At 42.4% G+C, this 27,305-nt stretch overlaps 3 protein-coding genes across 7 annotated transcripts in view; 2 read left to right on the top strand and 1 right to left on the bottom strand.

Annotated features, from left to right (window-relative positions):
* The first annotated feature begins 394 nt into the window (after positions 1–394).
* Positions 395–10,959, top strand: LOC110520524 (PHD finger protein 11). 5 transcript variants are annotated; one of them, XM_021597909.2, is made up of 16 exons: positions 395–841; positions 4,890–4,994; positions 5,140–5,273; positions 5,791–5,825; positions 6,086–6,171; positions 6,577–6,598; positions 6,718–6,803; positions 6,928–6,950; positions 7,160–7,230; positions 8,187–8,265; positions 8,479–8,504; positions 8,596–8,657; positions 8,855–8,927; positions 9,028–9,474; positions 9,569–9,640; positions 9,765–10,959. In XM_021597909.2, exons 1-16 carry the CDS (start codon positions 722–724, stop codon positions 9,839–9,841), a joined length of 1,518 nt encoding a protein of 505 aa, XP_021453584.2. In that variant the 5' UTR covers positions 395–721; the 3' UTR covers positions 9,842–10,959. The 5 variants fall into 5 exon arrangements, with proteins under 5 accessions (XP_021453584.2, XP_021453586.2, XP_021453585.2 ...); XM_021597911.2 differs by having other exon boundaries at positions 397–841; positions 8,861–8,927; XM_021597910.2 differs by having other exon boundaries at positions 400–841; positions 6,586–6,598; positions 8,846–8,927.
* Positions 10,960–17,964: 7,005 nt separating this feature from the next.
* LOC110505427 (ADP-ribosylation factor-like protein 11) lies at positions 17,965–19,466 on the top strand. The gene is made up of 2 exons (XM_036964604.1): positions 17,965–19,111; positions 19,172–19,466. The coding sequence occupies exon 1, from the start codon at positions 18,421–18,423 to the stop codon at positions 19,021–19,023; it is 603 nt and encodes a 200-aa protein (XP_036820499.1). The 5' UTR covers positions 17,965–18,420; the 3' UTR covers positions 19,024–19,111; positions 19,172–19,466.
* A 2,201-nt stretch (positions 19,467–21,667) lies between these two features.
* Positions 21,668–27,305, bottom strand: part of LOC110520522 (importin subunit alpha-4) — a 28,245-nt gene continuing 22,607 nt past the window's right edge. The window contains exon 17 of the mRNA XM_021597906.2: positions 21,668–24,911. Coding sequence (XP_021453581.2) covers positions 24,816–24,911 — 96 coding nt within the window. The 3' untranslated portion in view covers positions 21,668–24,815. The remainder of the gene's footprint in view (positions 24,912–27,305) is intronic.

Genomic DNA, 27,305 nt, shown 5'->3' with positions numbered 1-27,305 from the left:
GGCAGAGGATTTCTCAGAATGTATTGTCATACCAGGGTTCCCCAACTTTTCTGAGAAACATATTTAAACATTTTCATTGTTTGACATGAAACACCCGGATATGAGCTCCAATTGATTTTAATTTAAATATGTTCAACTATTCATAAGCTTAAGAGACGTGATGGTAACAAAAGTCAGCAAGGTTTGAAATTAACCGCAGACCACGTGTATGGTCGTGTGTGCCAGCGGTTTGCTGATATCGTGAACAGAGTGCCCCATGGTGGCGGTGGGGTGATGGTACACCATTGCATTTTATCGATGGAAATTTGGATGCACATAAAGACCATGAGATCCTTTTCTTTTAGGGCGTCTTTGACCAACAGATGCATATCTTTATTCCCAGTCACGTGAAATCCGTAGATTAGGACCTAATTTATTTATTTCAATAGACTGATTTCCTCATTAACTTAGTAAAATCTTAAACATTGTTGCGTTTGTATTTTTGTTAAGTACGATTCCTGACGTTTACTGTAGTTGGCAATGCACAATGCCCTCTTGCACCCCCCCAAGTAGAATGAAACCAAAACCACACAGATACTTGCCTCGACAACATTTCTGAAGAAGCGAAACCGGATGCCCAGCCAACACGGAATTTCTTAGTGGCAGACTGGCGGAGGTTGGCGCGAACAATTATCTGATTTGGGGAAGTTGTTGCGAAAGATAATACACGAACACCAGCAGGATGGGTACCGATCAACATGGCAAGAAAGTCCAATGCGTACTTTGTCTAACGTCCGCGGAAAATCGGACAACTGGACCGTTATCAACGAAAGGTTATATCACCGCTCATCAGAACTGTTTGGTAAGATTAAAAGCTCTATTGCTGCGACCTGTTATTGAAACTACACGGATAATTTCGCTTTGGTTGATTTTGGTGCTGATAGGCTAGCAAAGAACTAAAAGGAGTTAACAGGGTTTTCCAAACTCAGTCCTCTTGACCCCAAGGGGTGCACGTTTGCGTTTTTGCGCCAGCACTCGAGATCCCCAATGGATCGTTTTTGTGTATTCCCTAGCACTACACAGCTGATTAAAGTAATCATCAAGATTTGATCATTTGAATCAGCTGTGTAGTGTTAGGGCGTGCACCCCTTGGGGTCCAGAGGACCGAGTTTGGGAAACACTGAGCTAACAAGCTATGGTGGACAGTGGGGCCACAGGGTTTCTAAACCCAGAGATGCAACATCGCGAGAGTTCCGGGAACGTTAGCGGAATTTACCGGTTTAGGAAGGCAATTGGGTGTGTTAGTAAATTCACTCTAGAGTGCGCTCTGAACGAAAGCTCTGAATTTACGAACGACCAGAGCGCACTCTAGAGTGAATTTACTAACACACCCAATTGCCTTCCTAAACCGGTAAATTCCGCAAACTTCTCAATCCTAAAGTCCATTTACATTTTTGTAAAAAAAATATTTAAAAAACTTAATATCGAAGGAGTCCCTTTGATTTGACAGCGTGCACATGCGCAAGACGACCGTTATGCCTTTGCTATACAACTTCGCCATGACAATGCCTACGAGTGTGATCGAGGGTTTTCTATTGGAGGAGCAGTTTTAGCCCATCTTCATACTGCACTGTTTTTGGTGGGGCTCTATTTGGGCTTGGTTACGATAGGAGACCACTAAAGAAGAGACAACCTTTACAAATTAGATAGGCTTCTCAATGCAGTTAGCCCTAGGCAAAGGTCTTCTCTGGCCTAGGTTGGAGATGTGGGCCAGTTATTTGGGGGTAAATACTGAACGATTAACCGACATATTTAGTTGTTATTAAACAACTAAGTAACGGACGTCGATTAAATTACTTGAATTCCATTTAGTTCGTCTTTTTTTTTTTTTTTGTGATCCCAACTCGCCTTTTCTCTAGAGAAATCAAATCATTCATGAGAGAAATCAACTCAAGAACCATGTGGGACGCTGAGCGAAAGGGAGTTTTCATTAAGCAAATAATTAAGCAAATATTCAACCTAGTTCAGCGCAAACGTAATAATTAACTACAATGACCATAATCCATTGGGCCTGTTTTTTCCCGTTTCGTAATTAGTTCAACAGCCACAAAATCATAAATCTCTCCTACTACATTAGGTTGGATGCACGTAGACCGCATGAGAGAGGAATGTACACAACAACGACGAGGTAGAGGGATAAGTATTCCTCGTCGTCTTTGAAGAACGAGTCAAATGATATTGTCAGACAACTCTGCAGCTAGCCTAGCTAAATAGGATAACTGAAGACAGGACAGTATGGGGAGTACAGAGAAAGTTCAAATCAAATTTGATCTGTCAAATGCGCCAAAAACAACAGGTGTACCTTACCATGAAATGCATACTTAAAAGCTCTTGATCAACAATGCAGTTTCAAGAAAATAGATTTAAGAAAATAAACTAAAGTAAAACAATAACGAGGCTATATATAACCTTAGGGGTTACCTGTACCGAGTCAATGTGGTGTCAATGTAAATAGTCCAGTTGGCCATTTGATGATTTGTTCAGCACTCTTATGGCTTGGAGGTAGAAGGAGCCTTTTGGACCCAGACTTGGAGCTCCAGTCCCGCTTGCCATGCAGTAGCAGAGAGAACAGTTTCACTTGGGTGGCTGAAGTCGAACATTTATTTGGTCTTTCCTCTGACACCGACTAGCATAGAGGCCCTGGATGTCAGGAAGCTTGGCCCCAGTGATGTACTGGGCGGTACGCACTACCCTCTGAGGCGCCCTATGGTCGGATGCTGAACAGTTTACATACCAGGTGTAGATGCAACCTGCCAGGATGCCCTCAATGGTGCAGCTGTATAACTTTTTGAGGATCTGGGGACCCATGCCAAATGTTTTCAGTCTCCTGAGGGGTAATAGACATTGTCATGCCCTCTTCACGACTGTCTTGGTGTGTTTTGACCATGATAGTTTGTTGGTGATGTTGACACCAAGGAACTTGAAGCTCTCGACCTGCTCCTCTACAGCCCTGTTGATGTTAATGGGGGCCTGTTTGGCCCTCCTTTTTCTGTTGTCCACGATTAGCTCTTTTGTCTTGCTCACATTGAGGGAGAGGTTGTTGTCCTGGCACCACACTTCCAGCCTAAAGGCTGTCTCATCGTTGTCGGTGATCAGGCCTACCACCGTTGTGTTGTCAGCAAACTTAATGATGGTGTTTGAGTCGTGCTTGGCCACGCAGTTCTGGGTGAACAGGGAGTACAGGAGGGGACTAAGCACGCACCCCTGAGGGGCCCCTGTGTTGAGGATCAGCATGGCAGATGTGTTGTTGCCTCCCCTTACCACCTGGGTGCGGCCCGTCAGGAAGTACAAGATCCAGTTGCAGAGGGAGGTGTTCAGTCCCAGGGTCTTTATCTTAGTAATGAGCTTTGTGGGCACAATGGTGTTGAACGCTGAGCTATAGTCAATGAACAGCATTCACACATAGGTGTTCCTTTTGTCCAGGTGGGAAAGGGCAGTTTGGAGTACAATTGAGATTGCGTCATCTGTGGATCTGTTGGGGCGGTATGCGAATTGGAGTGAGTCTAGGGTTTCTGGGATGATGGTGTTGATGTGAGCCATGACCAGCCTTTCAAAGCACTTCATGGCTACAGACGTGAGTGCGACGGGGCGGTAGTCATTTAGGCATGTTACCTTGGTGTTCTTGGGCACAGGGACTATGGTGGTCTTCTTGAAACATGTAGGTATTACAGACTCGGTCAGGGAGAGGTTGAACATGTCAGTGAAGACACTTGCCAGTTGGTCCGCGCTTTGAGTACACATCCTGGTAATCCTTCTGGCCGCGCGACCTTGCGAATGTTGACCTGGCTAAATTTCTTGCTCACATCGGCTACGGAGAGCTGTTTGGCTGCTACTGTCTGAGCAGAGATGAGATGACTTTAAGGAATTCAAAATAATAAAGTAATCAAATAAAAACAAAGTAATATATAAAACTGAAACATTGTATTATTTCATAGTCATTTCCTAATCTATTTATGTCGACCCCAGGGTTTCCCCAAACTCAGTCCTGGGTGTCCCCCAACTGCTCCCCAGTGGCATAGCGGTCTCAGGCACTGCATCTCAGTGCTACAGACCCTGGTTTGATCCCTTGCAGTATCACAACTGGCCGTGATCGGGAGTCTCATAGGGCAGTGCACAATTGGCCCAGCATCGCCCGGGTTAGGGGGGGGGGTTGGCTGGGGTAGGCCGTCATTGTAAATAAGAATATGTGCTTAACTGTCTTGCCTAGTTAAATAAAGGTTAAATTAAAAAAAATAATTGTGCTGAGCGATTACAGTGCTTTTCTAGGTCGTTTTGGTTAGACCAGAGTTTCCCAAACTGGGTCCTGGGGCCCCCACCAGGTGCACGTTTAGTTATTTGCCCTAGCACCACACAGCTGATTCAAATAACCAACTATGACCGAGTTTGGAAACCCTGCATTAAGGGAAAAATATACTCGTCAGCAGAGCGGAGAGAGAATCCCCCACCCCAAAACATCTTCCCGCGGCCATGCATTCCTTATTAGTTTAGTACAACTATCATACCCACTCAGAACCCCCAAAATAACATGCATGGCCGCCCAAAAATAACATCCATTGTTTGTTTGTAAACAATTTAATTGTAAACAAACACTGAATGGCTTCAAAACATGGTTAAAACTAATGTTGATCTCATGGATGGTCAGTCTTCCCATCCACAGCTCTGTGAATTTGATTGTTTACCTAACGTTTAGACCTATTATGTGTTTTATTTGTATTTTTTGGGGGGGAGATACGTGTTATGTAACCACTCAAATTCATAGATGCAAGGACTGACCATCTATGATAATCCCAGATTGTTGTTTGAATCCTAGATTGCCCCTTTAAATCTGCTCTGTGTTGTCTGAATTGCAGCTGTATTCATCAGGGATTATTTGCAAGAATTCGCCAGAGTTTGACGACTTGTTTGGTTTCTCTGTGGAAGACGTCCTTAAGGAGTTGAAAAGGGGAAACAGACTGGTGAGGTTATTTTATTGTTTCCTTTGGTTGTTTGAAGGAATTAAGTCTGTTTTCGTCAGATCAACTAGTTATGTATGATGTTTAGTTATCTAATGTAGCCATTACAAAACAAACTGTTGCTTACAGTACCTTTTCTCCTCCCCAGATTTGTTACAGATGTAAGAAGAAGGGTGCCACGGTGGGATGTGAGGTGAAACGCTGTAAGAAGTCCTACCACTACCCCTGCGCTGTGCGAGATGGGGCCCAAAATGTCGATGACCACACAGAAGAGAAGTTTACGTAAGTGCGAGGCACAACGTCTTTTCTTTCTAAACAACTGGGAAATATATTTTTCAACTTCATTGCAAATGAGAGGTGGTTCTCACTTACCAACTTAAAGGGATACTTCAGGATTTTGGCAATGAAGCCCTTTATTTATTTAGTTGAAATGTTGCAGGATGAATTATTTTGAGATGCACCATCTTGTTTTCAAGTGTCCAAATGAAAAAGCAAAACAAACAAACAATAATTATCTACTTCCCCAGAGTCAGATTAACGTGTGGATGCCATTTTTATCTCTCTGCGTGCAGGTGGAAGGAAGTTGCATACTAGGGTTAGCGCAATGCGCTACCATAGACTTTCAGTCATTGCGCTAATGATAATTAGCATTGACTCGCGAAACTACCTCTAGTTTCCTTCATACTGGATGCAGAGACATACAAATGGCATCCATGAGTTCATCTGACTCTGGGGAAGTACATAAAGGTCATGAGCATGTTATTAAATGGGTCTCTATGACTGTCTCTGTGTTTTACAGGTTGTACTGTCTGAAGCATCATCTGGCGATAGCAGGTGAGTTAGCTGGTTCATGCCTGTAGGCTACCTGAGTAACTGTTACTATAGTAGTAGACATCAATTAATTTGTTTATCCCAATATCCATCTGGTTGTGTTTAGTTGATTTAAATACCCATTCGTCCATCAGGGCAAATCTTCCTGTCTTTGTACACAAACACACAGCCTCTGCCGGTCCAGCTGGCAGTTCCAGCAAAAAGCTGTAAGTTAGAGGTTTTTCTTTAAATTGTTAATGAGGGATGTTTCTGTCTCAACACAGCAACCAATGAAACAGTGAGTAGAGCTTTGTCTACCAACGGTGATTCAGACACAACGATGAACAACAACGGAGAAACGTCACCCAAGGTCTGTATTCCACTGACTGTACTGTAGTAACACACATACAGGACCATTGTGGAATGGATAGTTAATAGCTAGGCCTTTATATGACTGATTACCTGGTCACCATCATTGAACCACATCATCCAGCTAAATTCTGAGAAGCAAAAACAAATAAATGAATTCATTTCCGTTCCCATTTCCAACTGTTTTGTCTGGTCTGTGAGAGGAAAGAGGAAAGCCTCAGTCTAGAGCACATCGATAGTGGCATTGTCAAGTGAGTATGAGGAGGCGTTTTTCATTCCAAAACAACATCTTTGCTCCTTAATTTCTATCATTAATGTCAGTACAGTGCTTTATTATTTAGTTGTGAGAGCCTGGCATGTCTGTCTTTGTCACTTAGGTTGTATTCTAAAAAAGCATAAACCACAGTTGTTGAGGAAAGAGCTGAAAGGTGAGTCATTTGTCTCCATTGACTCACATCAACATAGACTTGACTTCTCCTTTGGTTGTGTTTCCCTGTAGTTTAAAGATCAGATTTATCATGTAGAAATGTCTGTTTCAATTGTAAAGGACTTGTTGATGCAGTGGCAGGACCCTCATCTTACCATAGTGACTCCAACGTGTCTAGTAAACGACGACAGAAACAAACACCCAAGGTGTGTATTTAGCTGTTGAGAATGGATGTGTCTTCAGTTAAGAAAGTCATGGAATATGCTCATGTAATCATATATGATAATATCATAGTGAACCGTAATCTCTTTGCTTTTGCTGTTGGAACAGAGACGGTTGAGCTGCTCTAGCACGTAAGTATGGAATTGATGTATGCATGCTGAAGTTGGGTGGTCTGTTTCTTTGATGCTGACCTGCCCTGTTCTGTTTCGCTTTTTGAGTGCATGTAGCTTTATTAACATTCTTTGCTGTCAAAAAAAGTGAAATATGTAAATATGTCTCTTTAATTCTCTGGACACTATTTTTCTGAACACTGTGCAAGTTGTTACTTTTTCTGTCACAGACCGGAAGTGAAATCATCAAAAAAGTCCAGAAAGTGGAGCAAGAGTATTCAGAACGATTTCTCAAACTCAGGTTACTTTATTTTTCCAGTAGGCTCCCTTTTCATTATCTTGATTGTTGTCGATTTATATTTATACTGAACAAAAATGTAAATGCAACATACAGCAATTTCAAACATTTTTCTGAGTTACAGTTCATATAAGGAAATCAGTCAATTGAAATCAGTTCATTAGGCCCTAATCTATGGATTTCACATGACTGGTCAGGGGTGTAGCCATGGGTGGGCCTGGGCCTTAGGCCCCCCCACTGGGGAGCCAGGCCCAGCCAATCAGAATGAGTTTTTTTCCCAGAAAAGGGCTTTATTACAGACAGAAATACTCCTCAGTTTCATCAGCTGTCCGGTGGCTGGTCTCAAACAATCCCACAGGTGATGAAGCCAGATGTGGAGGTCCAGGGCTGGCGTGGTTACATGGGGGCTGAGGTTGTGAGGCCGGTTGGATGTACTGCCAAGTTCTCTAAAATGACGTTGGAGGGGGCTTATGATAGGGAATTAACATTAAATTCTCTGGCAACAGCTCTTGTGGACATTCCTGCAGTCAGCATGCCAATTGCACACTCCCTCAAAACTTGCTACAGTGCTACAGAGACGCTTGCGAAAATGCTACAGAGACATCTGTAGTATTGTGTTGTGTGACAAAACTGCACATTTTAGTGGCCTTTTATTGTCCCCAGCACAAGCTGCACCTGTGTAATGATCATGCTGTTTAATCAGCTTCTTGATATACCACACCTGTCCGCTGGATGGATTATCTTGGCAAAAGAGAAATGCTCAATAACAGGGATGTAAACACATTTGTGCAAGAAATATGAGAGAAATAAGCTTTTTGTGTGTATGGAACATTTATGGGATCTTTTATCTCGAGAAACACTTTACATGTTGCATTTATATTTTTGTTCAATATACAGTAGTTTTTACAAAGACGAGTGATGCATTGCATTGATTAGTATTTGTGTATGTTCTGTAACAGACGGAGTTGTGAATGGAATTGACATGGAGTTAGCCCCTTTGGAGTCTGATCTAGAAGACAGTGTGTTCTCTGAACACAGGTAATGATGATGGTGCTCCAGTCTGGTATCAATAAAACTACTGTTTAGTCTGATGGGTATGAAAACCCAATCATGACACATGTTATCTTTTCAGTGTTGAGGCGGTTCCTGTGTACGCCAAATATTCTAGAAAGGGGGGAGGGAGATAAAAGTTGCCTGCCTCTGTATTGTACAGTGACGTTAGAAAAATAATATTGCTCTCTTACATCCCAGAAATCATGCTGAGGCTCTCACCAGAGGTAAAACATGTCAGGGTACACGCACACAGCATATTGCCAGGAGGTTTACTATCAAACCTGATAATAACAAAACCACTGTGGTTTTCCTCAGGATGTCAGCCAGAACCTGAACACAGAGACGATAGCGATGGGGACCATACAGTCATAGACTCAGTGAGTTACACAACTCTGACTATTCTTGTCCAACACTTCCTGTGGCATTACTGTGTCTCTATCCTGGTCCTAAACTATTGGTTTGATAATTACTGTGTCTCTATCCTGGTCCTAAACTATTGGTTTGATCATTACTGTCTATCCTGGTACTAAACTATTGGTTTGATCATTACTGTATCTCTATACTGGATGCTGAGTCTCAGAGTCTGTTGCTGCCTGTGATGCTGTGTGGTGTGTCTGAAGAACCCTCTCAGGACACAAACCTCGCAGGTAACTACTCACCTTCTATACTCCTTACTATCCCTACTTATCAGTTTAGTCTTGGAAAAGCTTTGATAATGCAGACATTTTTTGTTCTCTCTCCTCTCAGTGTGCAGCTCTCAGCCGTGTTCTGCGGCTAGTCCTGGTTCACCTGTCCTCTCTGGTCGACAGGGCAGCTCTCTCACACTTGGTCCCATCTCATCTGTCCACTCTGGTCGACAGGGCAGCTCTCTCACACTTGGTCCCATCTCATCTGTCCACTCTGGTCCACTCAATGTCACCAACACACCTACTCGTACCAGTCCACCAGTCTCACCTGTCCCGCCTGATTACTGTTTCACCCCTGTGTCCTCTCCACACTCTGTATCCAATCGTCCCCTGGCTGGGCCCGGAGGCCTGGGTTCACCTATTGGTTCTGGCTCTGACTCTGCAGCCAGCAGAGTGTTCTGGAGAAGGTGTAACGAAGCAGGCTGTACACAGTCCATCTTCACCACCTTCTTTTCTGACATGGTCAGCATCTCCAATAGGATCCTGTCGGATAAGGCCAGTCAGGAGGGTGAGTGGCACGGTTGGGTTGTATAAAATAAAACCAGATGAATCCATGTTGGGAGCATATTATCAGAATCGGTGACTTTGTTTCTCGCTCTCAGATTATGATCTCTCTCTGAGAGTGATGGAGGCTTCTGGAAAATTATCACAGATGCTCTCAGAGCAGGAGAGAGGTGAGAATTGGTGGTTTAATTATTGGTGTACAGGAGTTTTCATAGCATTGTGTGAATGTTAAGGCTTCTTATTATTTTAAAGCTTGTGAAATCTAAATCGAATGTATTCTCCCCCTTTGTTCAGAGTTTAAGAAGAAGCAAATGGAGTTACAGAGCGCTACGGCAGCCATACGGGATGCCAGGTCAGCCCTGAAGAGATAAGCAGCCCTGCCAGGTCAACTACAACCCCCATAATCCACCTTCCCTCATTCAGTTCATTGGCATCACAAGATTTTATGGGGTGCATTATGCAGCCATATTGAGAATTTGATTTCACAATAGTTTTCACGTAGATCCACTTTCTTACCTTGTCAATATTATAATCCCCCCCAAAAAGTACTGTTGTTGTTTATACTGTATGTTCAAACTCCGAGACCGAGAACCAATTATGAAACAAGAGGCTGCCATTTTGCTTGCCAGTAACAAAGGATGTTTTACCTTTAAACAATATATATTTTTATGAATAGATCCCAAAAATGGTTGCTATTGTGTTGATAGCAAGTATACAAAACATTAAGAACACCTTCTCTTTCCATGCCATAGACTGACCAGGTGAATCCAGGTGAAAGCTATAATCCCTTATTGATGTCACTTGTTAAATCCACTTCAATCAGTGTAGATGAAGGGGAGGAGACCAGTTAAAGAAGGATGTTTTAGCCTTGTGACATGGATTGTGTATGTGTGCCATTCAGAGGGTGAATGGACATGGCAAACGATTTAAGTGCCTTTAAACGGGTAACCACCCAAATGACAGCCAGCCAATCATACTGGTTTGTGTCAAGAACTGCCACATTGCTGGGTTTTTCACACTCAAAACACTTTCCCGTGTGTATCAAGAATGGTCAACCACCCAAAGGACAGCCAGCTTTACACTACTATGGAGTCAATATGGGCCAACATCCCTGTGAAACTCTTTTGACACCTTGTAGAGTCCATGCCCTGATGAATTGAGGCTGTTCTGAGAGCAAAGGGGGGTGCAACTCAATATTGTGTTCCAAATGTTTAGTGTACTCAGCGTATATTTGTATGTGAAATTGTTGCATTGCGTATTACCTCAAGGCATTCATTTCAATCATTTTTATATCCCGGACTGAAATTTGACATCTTCTGTACCTAGAACTTCTTATAATCTACATGATTAGGGTTTAGAGTTATTCCTAAATCCTATGAGTAGGAACAACTTGCATGTGTCTAATTGCTCATCCACTTCTTTTAACTGCACTGTTACATGTTTTCACACTTTTTATTCATTCGGTAATAAATGAAGAACCAAACTTGTCTGTGGCAGATTAGAGTTCCCTTATTGCATCTTATTCTGAGGTGATAAACACCACACTTGGATTTGAACCATGAACATTCTGCATGGCAACCGGCATGTCATGCCCTCCACCCTCACTATTACATCATGCTGTAAGCTATGGTCTAAAGTACTTACGTTGTTTTTTGTGGTATCTTTACTTTACTATTTATATTTTTTACAACTTTTACTTTACTACATTCCTAAAGAAAATGTACTTTTTACTCCATACATTTTCCCTGACACCTAAAAGTACTCGTTACATTTTGAATGCTTAGCAGGACCGGAAAATTGTATAATTCACACACTTATCAAGAGAACATCCCTGGTCATCCCTACTGTCTCTGATCTGACGGACTCACTAAACAGGCATAATTTACAAAGAGTTTGTGAGTGTTGGAGTGTGCCCCTGGCTATCTGTCCAAACACATAAATGGTGCTCTTTGCTTAATAAGGAATTAGAACTGGTTTATACTTTGACTTTTGATACTTGAGTATATTTAAAATCAAATACCTTTAGACTTTTACTCAAGTAGTATGTTACTGGGTGACTTTCACTTGTCATTTTCTATTAAGGTATCTTTACTTTTACTCAAGTATGACAATTGGGTACTTTTTCCACCACTGTAAACCTGGTGTTTAGGCCAATCATATAAGCTCTGAAAAAGATCTGATGTGATTGGTAAAAAGAGCAATTAGTGAAAAAAATATACAAGTTGGGCTGTCTGTCCAAACACAATGCAATCCACGCTCATATTTTGATTGGGATTCAATCATGTTTGTAGACAAGCAGCTTTCAAAGGCAACGTTACCATGTTCCAGGACATTGGATTAAAGGTAAACGCTGCATATGTCGGTTCATTTGGAAACTACTGGAAGTCAAGTACACTATTTTAGCATGGTTTCAGATTGTCTGCCTTTATTAGGCTATTGTGAATAGAAAGGACATCAACAAGATTGTTTATTTTTTTGACTCACCTGGGGTGTTTTCAGTTGGATTAAACGTTTGCTGCGTTGAGTGACGGTTTGTATGGAAGGAATCCTTTCCCCAAAACGTTGTTCAACATTCTGGAACAGACTTTGTAGTATGTTTGCTCCGTTTGCTGGGGGTGGCTTGAAGCAATGAGTGACTTATTTAAAAGGGCAGAGGTGCACAAACCCAACTCCTCCCCATTTTCAACTGGTCATTCAGAACATCAACGTTTTCCATTTAGTTGAAAACTGGACACTATTTTTCCTTTACTGAACGCAGCCCTGGACTCCAACCACTGAACTGTCACTAACCTCTGCCCACTGAGCTTTCATCTAACCCAGGGATGTCAAATTTTATTCCATGGAGGTCCCAGTGTGTCTGCAGGTTTGAGTTTTTTTCTTTCAATTAAGACCTAGACAACAAGGTGAGGGGAGTTCCTTACTAATTAGTGACCTTAATTCTTCAAGTACAAGGAGGGGACCACTGCTCCCTGTCAACTCCTCGTGCCACACAGTTTGGGGACCACTGATCTAACTGATCAAAGGTGTTCTGCTCTTGAGGTAAAGTGGCCTTCAGAACTGGGTCCAATAAGGAACACTGTACTGAGCTGGTCAGTGTATTTTTATTGGTTCAGCAGTCTGGGGTCATATTGAGAAAGGCCAACTGGCACTTCATACAATTGGCATAGTCATGTCATAGTCATAGAAATAAATGACTGATTGTTGGAATGGAATCAAAACTGGAACCAGACACTCGTCAAAGCAACCGTGACCCAGCCGTCCTCCTGACAGGTGTGGCATATCAAGAATCTGATTAAACAGCATGTTCATTACACAGGTGCACTTGTGCTGGGGACAAAAAGGCCACTCTAAAATGTGCAGTTTCGTCACATAACACAATGCCACAAATGTTTCAAGTTGAGGGTGTGTACAATTGGCATGCTGACTGCATGACATCCAACAGAGCTGTTGCCAGAATGTAATGTTAATTCCTCTACCATAAGCCACCTCCAACGTCATTTAGAGGGGGGGGGGGGGGGGGGTGCTAAGGAGTATTTCTGTCTGTAATAAAGTCATTTTGTGGGGAAAAACTAATTCTGATTGGCTGGGCCTGGCTCCCAAGTGGGTGGACCTATGCCCTCCCAGGCCCACCCATGGCTGCACATCTGCCCAGTCATGTGAAATCCATAGATTAGGGCCTAATGAATTTATTAAATTGACTGATTTCCTTCTATGAACTGTAACTCAGTAAAATCTTTGAAATTGTTGCATGTTGAGTTAATATTTTTGTTCAGTACAGATGACCTCATTGGCAGAGGTAGTAAAAAAGTTTAAAAAATCATAAAAATAAACACAATAACAAGGCTATATACAGGGGGTACCGGTACCAAGTCAGTGAGCCGGGAAGTTTACATACAACTTAGCCAAATACATTTAATCTCAGTTTTTCACAATTCCTGACATTTAATCCTAGTAAAAAATTCCCTGTCTTAGGTCAGTTAGGATCACCACTTCGTTTTAAGAATGTGAAATGTCAGAATAATAGTAGAGAGAATTATTTATTTCAGCTTTTATTTCTTTCATCACATTCCCAGTGGGTCAGAAGTTTACATACACACAATTAGTATTTGGTAGAATGCCTTTAAATTGTTTAACTTGGGTCAAACGTTTTGGGTAGCCTTCCACAAGCTTCCCACAATAAGTTGGGTGAATTTTGGCCCATTCCTCCTGACGGAGCTGGTGTAACTGTGACAGGTTTGTAGGCCTCCTTGCTCGCACACGCTTGTCCAGTTCTGCCCACAAATTTTCTATAGGATTGAGGTCAGGTCTTTGTGATGGCCACTCCAATACCTTGACTTTGTTGTCCTTAAGCCATTTTGCCACAACTTTGGAAGTATGCTTGGGGTCATTGTCCATTTGGAAGACCCATTTTCAACCAAGCTTTAACTGATGCCTTAAGATGTTACTTCCATATATCCACAATTTTCCTAACTCATGATGCCATCTATTTTGTGAAATGCACCAGTCCCTCCTGCAGCAAAGAACACACACAACATGATGCTGCCACCCCCATGCTTCACGGTTGGGATGGTGTTCTTCGGCTTGCAAGCATCCTCCTTTTTCCTCCAAAAATAACAATGGTCATTATGGCCAAACAGTTCCAGTTTTGTTTCATCAGACCAGAGGATATTTCTCCAAAAATAACAAGCTTTGTTTCCATGTGCAGTTGCAAACCGTAGTCTGGCTTTTTTTGGAGCAGTGGCTTCTTCCTTCCTGAGCGGCCTTTCAGGTTATGTCGATATAGGACTTGTTTTACTGTGGATATAGATACTTTTGTACCGTTTCCTCCAGCATCTTCACAAGGTCCTTTGCTGTTGTTCTGGGATTGGTTTGCACTTTTCCCACCAAAGTACGTTCATCTCTAGGAGACAGAACGCGTCTCCTTCCTGAACAGTATGACTGCTTCGTGGTCCCATGGTGTTTATACTTGCATACTATTGTTTGTACAGATGAATGTGGTAGGTAGGCCTTGAAATACATCCACAGGTACACCTCCAATTGACTCAAATGAGGTCAATTAGCCTATCAGAAGCTTCTAAAGCCATGACATAATTTTCTGGAATTTTCCAAGCTGTTTAAAGGCACAGTCAGCTTAGTGTATGTAAACTTCTGTCCCACTGGAATTGTGATACAGTGAATTATAAGTGAAATAATATGTCTGTAGACAACTGTTGGAAAAATGACTTGTGCCATGCACAAAGTAGATGTCCTAACCGACTTGCCAAAACTATAGTTTGTTAACAAGACATTTGTGGAGTGGTTGAAAAATGAGTTTTAATGACTCCATCCTAAGTGTATGTAAACATCCGACTTCAACTGTAGGTCCTGGATTGTAGGAAGCTTGGCACCAGTGATGTACTGGGCAGTACACATTACAACAGTGGCGCTATAATTGACAGATGCTTATATCTCTTGATCTGTTGTACTCAGGGTGATGCAATTTGGCACACATGCTCATGGATGAGTCTAGCTAACCTGTAAAGTATGATTCAGTTTGGTCACATGGTGGCACTGTTGGATAGGAAAAATCATTCATGCAAGCTCATAGCTGCCATATTGTTTGAGCACGAGTCTTGAAAATATATTGTTTGAAAATGTGCAACTATAGCTGCTATATACCAAATTTGGTCCCCCAAAAAGTGTCCAAAATACATCAAATGCATATTACATTGCATGATCAGTTTGATTGTGAGTTCTGATATTTGGCAAGTCTGCTAAGCAGTACAGAAGTAGCTCATCCTATGTCAAAATGTCCAATTTGTCCACATTTTCATTCTAACCTAGCACAAACCCAACTAATCACCTAGTTCTATTTGAATCAGGTGGGTTAGTGTTGGGCTAGAACAAATATGTGCAACCTGAGGAATGGATTGTGAAACACTGATCTTACCTGTGGTCAATTCTAAATCAGGTGACCTGAGACATAGGTTAAAAAAAAACTTGATACTGTTTTAATGCAGAGTGTCCGGAAGTGAGAGACAACAAATGATGTGACTTGTCAACATTCAGCAAGACCAATTGAATTCAGAGCTGCAGAGACAGTCGCTTTCCTATGAAATAAATAGGGCGAAGGTCACTAGAGCACTGTCTGGCCTGACAAACACTAGACACAAGTCTAGATCATTTTGGCATAAATCGAAATTGAATCATTTTTTTCAAGAACATCAACAAAAACAGACAGATACATATAGTCAGATGCTTGGTAAACAACACGTGTGTAGACTAACAGTCAAATGTTTACTTACAGTCCTTCCCAACAATGCAGAGAGAGAGAAAATAGAGGAATAATACAACAGTATTAACCTGCAACAATAAGAGTGTTACCATGGCAATATACACAGAGTACCAGTAGCTAGTAGATGTGCTACGAGGTAGTTGAGGTTGATATGTACATACTGTATAGGTAGGGATAATGTGACTAGGCAACAGGATAGATAATAAAACAGTAGCAGCAGCACGAAGGGTCAAAGCAGATTGTTAAATAGTTAACCATTAGCTACCCAGACTAACTATTTAGCAGTCTTATGTTTTGGGGGTAGAAGCTGTTCAGGGTCTTGTTGGTTCTAGACTTGGTACATTGGTACCGCTTGCTGTGCTGTAGCAGATAAAAGTTTATGACTTGACTAGCTGGAGTCTGAACATTTTTAGGGTCTTCCTTTGACACCGCCTGGTATAGAGGCCACTGCCCTAGTGATGTACTGGGCCGTATGCACTACCTTCTGTAATGCCTTGCAGTCGGATGCCAAGCAGTTACTATACCAAGCGGTGATGCTGCCAGTCAAGATGCTCTCAATGGTGCAAATGTAGAACTTTTTGAGGATCTTGAGAGCCCATGCCAAATCTATTCAGCCTCCTGGGCAGTGGAGGCTGCTGAGGGGAGGACGGCTCATAATAATGGCTGGAACGGAGCGAATGGCATCAAACACATTCAAAACATGTTTGATGTTCCACTTATTCCGCTCCAGTCATTTCCACGAGACCGTCGTCCCCAATTAAGGTCCCACCATTCATGACTCTGTTGGTGTGTGGACCATGATAGATCCTAAATGATGTTGACACCGAGGAAATTGAAGCTCTCAACCTGCTCCACTACAGCCCTGTCGATGTGAAGGGGAGCGTGTTCGGCCCTCCTTTTTCTGTAGTCTACAATCAGCCCCTTTGCCTTGCTGACTTTGAGGGAGAGGTCTCTGACCTCCTCCCTATAGGCTGTCTCATTGTAGTCGGTGATCAGGCCTACCACCGTCGTGTCGTCTGCAAACAATGACGGTGATGGAGTCGTGCACAGCTGCGCAGCGACCATAAAATTAACACCCCCCAAACATGAATGATGCCATAATCCTCATAAATCAGGTTTTGCAAGAAGCCTGATCTCTCTCTCTTGATCACTCAGTTAATCATGGGGGGTTAGAGGTTTGTTCAGTAAGCTTGAACATTTGCTACTTTGTGGAATGTTTTGTACTGAACGTATCCTCAAAACGTTCTCTTGCGTACTCTAACAGACTTTAAGATACGTTTGCTCCCGTTCCGTGGCTGTAGCAAGGTGTGGGTTGAAGCGATGAGTGACGTATTTAAAGGGCAGTGGCCATGTTAACAGCGTTCCCCAACCCACCACCTCCCTGTTTTTCAACTGTTCGTTAAGTACATGTCACGTTCACATGAAGAGATTCGGAAGAAAGGCGCAGGAATGCGTAATAGGGTTTTCATTTAGCCCAAATTACGGCGAGCCGTGTAAAGGCACAGGGATGAAGATCAAACAAACACGTACACAAAACACAGGGTTGAAACCCAAACAAAAGAGCGAGGAGTACCTTGAATAAATACACACGCACAATGATTAACACACGGGACGAGACCCGTAATAACCTGCGCAATCCACAAGGGCACGAAAGCTCAAAACACACAACACAGGTCGACAGCCCAATGGAAACCAAAGGGCACACTTATACATGTACTAATCAGTGGGAATAGGGGACAGGTGTGCGTAATGAAAGTTCCGGAGGGATCAGTGACAATATAGCAGTTTTCGTTCAATTGAACGTACTGAACGCAACCCAGTTGATTCAGTGGGCGTTTCCTGTTCTATTCACTCTAATCTAGGGTCAGAACAGAGGTACATTTAATACAGATCCTTGGTCAGAGTGGCTGTGCCCTTCTGTTTGTTTGATAACAAGAATGTTTGATTTTTACCCCCATGGTATCCAATTGTTAGTAGTTACTATCATGTCTCATCGCTACGACTCCCGTACAGGCTCGGGAGAGACGAAGGTCTAAAGCCATGCGTCCTCCGAAACACAACAAGGATATCCCTACCGGCCAAACCCTCCCTAACCCAGGCCAATTGTGCGTCGCCCCACGGACCTCCCGGTCACGGCAGGCTACGACAGAGCCTGGGCGCGAACCCAGAGCCTAGACCACTGCGCCACCCGGGAGCAACACATCTTGTTGCCGCTCATGTCAGCATATTGCACCTCCATCTCCCATTTCTGATTTTAGTAGCTCTGAAAATAAACTACCCACAATCAACTTCTCATCAACTAATTTAATTATTTAACTGCCACAGGTGTAACCCAGAGCCATGGTTACCATCCCCAGTGATTGAGATCCCAGTCAGCTGGGTTGATTAGTCCAATGGGAGCTAGCGCTGGCTTAGAAAGCTGCATGCAAACACATGAAAATAACTAGATGATATCTCACTTGGTTATGACTGTTCAGTGACATTCGGCTGTGCTGTAGGAGCCTCCATTTCAGCACAAAGGGTGTAATGGTAAGCAGCTGGATTACACACTCACAGACCAACACGATAAAGAGGAATCAGGACCTTGCTGATAACTGAAGATGTGATGATTCATTTCTAAGTCTTGATGTTTAACTGATCTGCTCCACTCATTGGACTATTAAAGGACAAGCTTAGATGGACTCCAACCATCACAGATCTGCAGAAACCTTCATCTTTCATAAAAACCTCAAAGTCCTGTCTGACATGGGTCTGGCCCTGTGCAGACAGTCTCACAGCCACATGGCCAAAGTGGTTCTAGTGGGCCTGGACGGGGCAGGGAAGTCCACCCTCCTCCACCGCCTTATTAGGGGCGAGCTGGCGCACACCACCCCCACCGTAGGCTTCAACGTGGGCTCGCTGGAGCTGGACTCTGGCCCGGAGCTGACCGTGTGGGACATAGGGGGCCAGGGGGGCATGCGTGCCCAGTGGGGAGACCACATGGAGGAATGCGATGCCCTGCTGTTTATGGTGGACGGGGTAGACCGGGTACGGATCGGGGAGGCAAGGGCGGCGTTGGGGAGAGTGCTGGGGGATGAGAGGGTGAGGGGGGTCCCCCTAATGGTGCTGGTTAATAAGATGGACCTCCCAGAGGCGATGGGGCTCCAGGAGGTGACGGGCGGGCTGGGGCTGGGGCAGTGCTGGGATAGAGACTGGGAGGTGCAGGGGTGCAGCGCTCACAACGGCCTGGGGCTCCAAGAGGCCCTGGACTCCTTGGCCACACTCATCAAAAAGCGCTGAGGGAGAACTCAGACACACAAGGATATATGGAACATTTTGGCAAATACACAGATCAATGGACAAGGAATGGGCTCTCATATACAAACAGGTAAAGAATAGGCACACACACAGATCAATGCACAAGGAATGGGCTCTCATATACAAACAGGTAAAGAATAGGCACACACACATTTGGAGAAAAGGGAACCTGTGAGGCTTTTCATAAGCTAACTGTGCTCCTATCACTAACTAGCCCTGTCTCACAGTATGCATCATGCCAGTAGGCTATTTGAATATAGAAACAGTTGTGACATTCACTATGAAGGAAACTATTCAATGGGACTTGAGAATCGCAGATTGGAATTAAATGGCTACTTTTATCAAAAGGACAAAAACCCAATTAGATCATCCACCTGTTTTTACACTCACTGTAACAATGACATGTATTTTACATTAAACTAATCTCCCCCACAGCAATGCCACAAGTGCCACTCATTTTTACAATTGACAGAAGATACAGTATCCTTCTATACCACAAGGTGGTCTCCTTATTTAGCCACAGTCCTGCTGGTTCTAGTTTCTCCCTGGAAGTTAAATCAATGATTACTACTCCAGATTGAAGTGTTGACACTACCAGACTGAAGGGATTGGTGATATACAGTTACATTAAAATAGAACCTTTAGTCGTATATTCAGTAAAGCGGATTACTTTTTAATTGGTCTTAAGTATTTGAGAGCAAATGTGTCAGGTATATTTATCCAGGTACCATGTACAGCAACTCTAAATTACATACATGAGAGCAGAGTCACTTCTTTAGGAATAAGAATCTCTCACCAACTTTTCCAGACAGACAATACACCTTGATGTTATTGTACCAATCAGAAAGCTTGCAGCAGTGAGGATCCAATGGCTAACAGCACATTTATTTTGGTTAGGATCAGTAGTACAGAGAACATGTCCTAAGGATGAGATGAGAGGAAGTGATGTCATAATCAAAATCCCCTGATTGATTAGCAGAATGTGGCATTGACGGGTTTGTTTGTGGTGAGGTGAATGTAGTGTCTTCAAAGTATTTACACCCCTTGGAATTTTCCACATTTTGTTGTGTTACCGCCTGAATATAACAGATTAAAATGTTGATTTTGTGACACTGGCACAATGTGACACAATACCCCATCATGTCGAAGTGGAATTGTTTTGACATTCTTACAAATTCTTTAAAACCTAAAATGTCAAGTCAATAAGTATTCACACCCTTTGTTATGGCAAGCCTAAGTAAGTTGAGGAGTAAAAATGTGCTTAACAAGTCACAGAAGTTGCATGGACTCACTGTGTGTGCAATAATGGTGTTTAACTTGATTTTTGAATGACTACCACATCTGTACCCCACACATACAGATAATTGTAAGGTCCCTCAGTCTGGCAGTGAATTTCAAACAGATTCAACCAAAGACCAGGGAGGTTTTCCAATGGCTCGCAAAGGGCACCTATTGGTAGATGGGTAAAACAAAAAGCAGACATTGAATACCCCTTTGATCATGGGGAAGATATTACACTTTGGATGGTGGCTCAATACACAACCAAAGATACAGGCGTCCTTCCTAACTCCGCTGCCGGAGAGGAAGGAAACCGCTCAGGGATTTCACCATGAGGGCAATGGGGACTATAAAACACAGTTGAATGGCTGTGATAGGAGAAAACTGAGGATGGATCCACAACACCGTAGTTACTCCACAATATTAACCTAAATGACAGTGAAAATGAGAAAGCTTGTACAGAATAAAAAATATTCCAAAACATGCATTCTGTTTGCAATAAAACGCTAAAGTAAAACTGTGGAAAATGTGGCAAAGAAATTAACTTCATTTCGATAAAAGTTGTGTTTGGGGCAAATCCAACATCACGGTCTGCTTTACAGCTGATACGGAGACAAATTCACCTGTCAGCAGGACAATAACCTAAAACAGAAGGCCAAATATACACTGCAGTAACTTACCAAGAAAACATTGAATGTTCCCGAGTGACCTACTTACAGTTGACTTATATCAGCTAGAAAATCTATGGCAAGACTTGAAAATGGCTGTCTAGCAATGATCAACAAACAATGACAGAATAAAGAATTTTTAAAAGCATAATGGGCAAATGTCGCACTTCCCAGGTGTGAAAATCTCTTAAGAGACTTACCCAGAAAGACTCACAGCTGTAACTCACAGCTGTAACTCACAGCTGTATTCGCTGCCAAAGGTGTTTCTAACATAACCACTCAGGGGTGTGAATATTTCTGTAAATTAGATTATAGTATTTCCTTGTCTTGGTCATTACAGGGTATTGTGTGTAGATGGGTGAGAATGTTGTTGATTTCATCCATTTTGAAACAGGTATAAATGCTTTCTGAGACACTGTAGGTGGAAGGAGGAGTGATGTGTCAAAATGGGTTACAATTATCAAACAACAAAATAGGAGTAGAACAAATCGCTCTCTTCAGCAGAGCGCAGCATTGACTATTCTAGTGGCAGACTCCAGCAATATGAGAGACACCACAAGAACATCTCCCATTCTGGATGCTCCAACAGCTTCTAGCATTTTGTTTATTTTTTCATTAGTACATTTGTCGTTGAGAATTTTTTTTGTTTCGTAGAAATTAAAAACAAGAAAAAGGCACAATGAATTTCCACTCACGTCTTTAATGTGCACAAGAGTTGAAAGCATCAGCAAGCCACCTTAAAAGTGAATTCTTCTATCTAAAATGTATAAATGAAACTAAGGCCAAAACACTGACATTTTATTAAGTTCTTTAAAAACAACTTTTCTCTGGCAAGTAAAAATCTTGCAACAAACATAAGCTTGTATCGTTTTCTGATACAAGACAACGGAATTGTAATTCTTTAAAGTGGCTCGGTCCGTCTAGGGATAGTTCACGACACCCTCTAGGGTTTAGTTCATCAGTAATAAACAATTCGTTCCAAAACAAGCCTGGGCTGCTTTGAAAACCCCCCTCTTCCAAACCCACTCCTTACAAATCCTTCACCGGCTTTTTTTGTGCGCTGTTTGAATGGGCCATAACAGAGGAACATAAGTCCAGACAAGGGACCAGGGGTTTGTGTTAGCCCTCACACTTCCTAGATCCTGGAAACAAACGGACTGGCTCTTGGACGGTACAAAGACACAGTCTGTCCCTACAGACAGACGTAACTGTACCAGGTTCATCAGCATGTCATCACAACCCATTATGAATAAAAAAAACAACAACATTTGAATGAAAATGAAAAACGACAAACGAAACAACCTCCCCGTCAGTCTTTGACAATAAGTAGCCAATGTTATCGTTCTGCAGAGTGAGTCCGTTTCAACAATGACTTCAGCTGCAGCAGCTTTGTACAGGCTTTTTGGAAATATATATTTATATATTCTCAAGAGACGAGTTTAAGAGAGATACACATTCAGGAAGCTTATGAACTGTGACCTCATTTAAAAAAATAAAAATAAAGTTCTGTATAGGTCAGAGGTCGTGTTCTATCCTCTGTTAGTCCGGTCTTCTTTCCGGCAGGAAGAGAGGAAGAATTAATACTCAGACATGTGCATAAGACAGAAGAAAATCTACAAGTTAAAATAGTAAACCTGGAGGCTCCACATACTTGACCTAGAGATGGGGGACTCCTGGACGCGGCGGCCGGGGGGCGCCATTGAGGCAATCTCAATTTTTTTTTAAATAGTCAATTTTCTTCTTCAAAATGGCTGATCCCTCCTGATGACCCAGTTGGACATTACTCCAACAGGGTCACCAGGAGGGCTTAGCCAATGAAGTTGGAAGTTCCACCCAGTTGACTACATTAAAATTGTGCAAGCCCTCAATGGCTCTGCTCATTCTAATGACCTTTAGCCACTAGAGGCCTCAGTGATTTTCTATACCTGGACCAGAAAAAGACAAACCTTGCAATCTTTTCTATTTCAACATAAAATATAACACATTTTTTATAAGAATGAGGTAATACTCTTTTTGTTGTTGCCAAATATAGGTTTGTTTTAGTTTTCAGTCAACTCTTCTGTTGGAGTTCCCAACAGTGGGTGTGTTCTTCTGACCAGGTGTTTCTGATGCATTCCAGATCTTACAAAGTCTGGATACGTATTTTACATATCAGCTAACCAACTCATATGTTACAGCAATCTTTCAGTCGATGACGTGGCACACAACCATTAGTTAATGCAAGCAATGTCATCACTACCTGCTCTGCACAGGAAGTGACATCACTTCTGCAGCAGGATTTCATGTCCTCTGGGAAACAGGGCTACAGTGTTTTCCTCGTGGACATTGCATCATTGTACCGGTCCCATTATGGCGTCTGTGACAGAATGGGCAGCGCCATTGAGGCCATCTCCATTTTGAAGTAGTACATTTTCTAATACTTCTATGAGTTTGTAAACAAACTAAAAGGGTGCATACTGCCACCTGTGGTGTGTTGTTTGAACAGGTATTAAGCCAAGGTTGGCTTCCACCTGCAGTTATGGAATGTTTACTCACGAGTACAATTCATTGGCTGATGACCTAGATGGAATTATGTGAGCCTTCCTTAACCAATAAGAAGTCCCACCCAGTTGACTAGAAGCGAGACATCCCACTCTCTCTTTTTACAATGGCAGTCAATGAACGAAGTAGACCAGACTCAGCTGCTACGCATTGATGTCTATGGGAGAGCCACCCCATTACATTTTTTCCAATGGTAAACAGCCTGAGTGACCCATCTTTATTTATCCACCATCTTGGTTTAAAATGGTGAAAGTCTTCAATGGAGTTGCCCATGTTAAAATGAGCTTTTGGGCCCTAGTCCTCTACCATTCTCAAAATTAAGCTTTTTTATTTTGCTCTCCCCTGAATTAGAGCAAAATTGCAAAACAATTATATACTTATACGAACCAGTTTTGCAGCATTATATATTTTTTAATTACATGTATTTTTTATAAATAAAAATCCATAACTCATGATTCAAGAAGTCAAAAGCAAAAAAATAAAATAATATGAGTCAAAATGTCTCGTCAGTCTGCCTAAAAACCTCTCCCTGCCTTAATCCCGCCTCTTCCTGTCCTAGGACTTTGGGGACGAGGACAGGGTCCATGCCTGTTCATGGTTTCGCTCTGAGGTAAACATCTTTAATTGGGGGCACTCGGACATCAAGGGAGAGGGAGAGCGAGCAAAGGTCCACGACCAGGGGACAATCCAGAGGTGAAGCACAAAAATAAACCGCAGTATCCTTTCCGATACCGCAGTATCCTTTCCGATACCGCAGTATCCTTTCCGATACCGCAGTATCCTTTCCGATACCGCAGTATCGTGATATTGTTTTCTAAAACAAATATGCAAAGAAACTATTCCCAAGTGTCTTCAACTGTGTGTTTTTGTGCGAGTGTGTAGTTGTGACATTTGGCAATTCAAAAATACTGACTCAAAAGGCTTTTTCTTCCTTTGTGATTTTCACGTGACATTTCAAAGCATTTGCTAAGATTGCCTGAGATCCTCCCCACATGGGTGGCCAGATTGTACTGGTGCTGGATTCATTACCTGGACCCGTTTGTGTTGGGTTGCCAGGTTGTGGTGGCAGGTGGTAGTTTTAAGTAACCTTTTCAGTGCAGAGGTGGCGTATTGTGGAGTTGGTGGGTGAATCCTTCAATCGCAAGGTGGGTTGCCATGTTGGAGTAATAGTGATGGTAGTAGGTGGGTTCAATCCTTCTGTATTAGGTTGCCAGATAGGAGGAGAGATAGATGGATGAATGTCTGGGGTTGGTTAGACAGTACTAGTGAAGCTGGATGGATTGGCTCCTAGAACTTGAACTCCTTCTGCAGGCTGGAGGCGGGGTCAAAGTCGAAGGTCCCTCCTTGGGTGGCTTCAGGAATCAAACTGGGATCCTCATCAATCTAAGAAGGAGAGACAAAGAAGAGGAATGGTGAGGGATGTGTGTGTGTCAGCGTTTCTGTTAGCTGCTAAAAGACGATAAATAAACATGGGTGCCGACCAATTGTCCAGGAGAAAAGGTAGAATTCCATTGCAAAACAATGCTTTTTAGCCTATTCATTTATGGGAATACATTTGACTGGTCATGCTTAAAAATCAATCTAGGTTAATTTGCTAAATTTAGTGGGATTAAATTGGCACGTGTGTATTTGTGTTAGTCATTATGTGTCCTAATATTTATCACACGCGCACAGCACATGTGAGGCTAGTTTAAGGCTAGTTTGAGGGGGAACTCTGTCAGACAGCAAGAGGGCTGCTGCTACAGCTCCTCAAAGAGCTTGTGATGGAACATTTTATGTTGGTGCTTTTCTATTTATGAATTTCTGTGTTCTGTGTTTGTGCTTTTCTAATAACCGTTTTCTGTGTTTTCACGCAAGTGACTGAACGAATCATCACTATCAAAATCTGCAATTTGGCAGTATCTGCAATTCAGCTCAGAGAGAAGAAGCCTTGTGAGGTATTGGTCTGTCACATGAATGACGCAAACGTTAATGATGAATTATGAATAAGCTAAATCATGCAAATATAACTTGTCTGTATATAAAAGAGATCTAACGGGACTGCCCCAGAGGAGCTCCTAATCAACATGTGTACTTGGTGCATTGAGTCGGTTGGAACCTCTCAAATTAACAAAACAAAGATTCCTTTAAGTTTGACTTTGTCCCTGGTGTAGAATTTCCACGACAAGCTCATTCATTGCTGCTGGAGTCCAATCATTGCGCAACAATTCTAAATTCCAATCACATGTTAAAAACAGTTAGATGGCCACAATTAAAAAGAACTACAATTTTTACACTGAACAAAAATATAAAAAACGCAACAAGTATTGGTCCCATGTTTCCTGAGCTGAAATAAAAGATCCCAGAAATGTTCCATATGTACAAAAATCTTATTTCTCTCAAAATTGTGCACAAATTTGTTTATATCCCTGTTAGTGAGCATTTCTTCTTTGCCAAGATAATCCATCCACCTGACAGGCGTGGCATATCAAGAAGCATGATCATTACACAGGTGCACCTTGCGCTCGGGCCACTAAAATGTGCAGTTGTCTCACACAATGCCACAGATGTCTCGTTTTGAGGGAGCGTGCAATTGGCATGTTCACCAGAGCCGTTGCCAGATAACTTAATGTTCATTTCTTTACCATAAGCCATACAATTTATCATGTTTGGGATGCTCTGGATCATGTGTGTTACAGCGTGGTCCAGTTCTCACCAATATCCAGCAACTTTACACAACCATTGAAGAGGATTGGGACAACAGGCCACAGTCAACAGCCTGATCAACTCAATACAGAGGTTGAGGTGTCGCGCTGCATGCAGCAAATGGGGATTACACCAGATACCAACTTTTTTTAAAGGTATCTGTGACCACAGATGCATATCTGTATTCCCTGTCATGTGAAATCCATAGATTAGAGCCTAATCGATTTATTTCCTTATATGAACTGTAGCTCAGTAAAATCTTACATTTCTGGATGTTGGGTTTATATTTTTGTTGAGTATAATTCAACTGGTAAAGAAAGCACGCTTCAACGGTGGGCAGGCGGTGAAGCGCGTAGAAATGTCTGTCCTCGGTTTCAGGATTAATGGTCTGGGGCTGTTTGTCATGGTTCGGGCTAGGCCCCTTAGTTCCAGTGAAGGGAAATCTTATTAACATTACAGCATACAATGGACATTCTAGACAAATCTGTGCTTCCAACTTTGTGGAAGGTCCTTTCCTGTTTTAGCATGACAACACCCCTCTGCACAAAGCAAGGTCCATACGGAAACGGTTTGTCGAGATCAGTGTGCAAGAACTTGACTGGCCTGCACAGAGTACTGACCTCAACCCCATAAAACAACTTTGGGATGAATTGAAACGCAGAATGCGAGCCAGGTCTAATCGCCAAACATCATTGCCCGACCTCACGAATGCGCGTGGCTGAATAGAAGCAAGTCCCCACAGCAAGTTTACAACATCAAATGGTTTTATGACTTAACAGCCGGTCATAAATAGTTTGCAGAAACTCTTTCTTGCCCTGCAGTATTGGAAGACTAACAAAGGAGTTTCAGAGAGACTTTTGCCGGCAAAAAAAAACCTCTAAAAACGTCCAACTTCGGAACAATATTCATTAAATAGGAATGTTATCAATGGTAAGACAGGATCGAAAGAACAATCCTTCCATATGGTTTATTATTTTGTTGTCAAGGACGGTATGACAAAGTAATTTACGTCCTATGTATCAAGTTTACATCTAAATGTGGTATAAAATGATTAAATATGAGAATAATTCTGTGAAGATAGCAATGTGATTT

The sequence above is a fragment of the Oncorhynchus mykiss genome, chromosome 3 (genome assembly GCF_013265735.2).
Source record: "Oncorhynchus mykiss isolate Arlee chromosome 3, USDA_OmykA_1.1, whole genome shotgun sequence".
NCBI classification, from domain to species: domain Eukaryota; kingdom Metazoa; phylum Chordata; class Actinopteri; order Salmoniformes; family Salmonidae; genus Oncorhynchus; species Oncorhynchus mykiss.
This window is presented reverse-complemented; position numbering and strand designations above follow the sequence as displayed.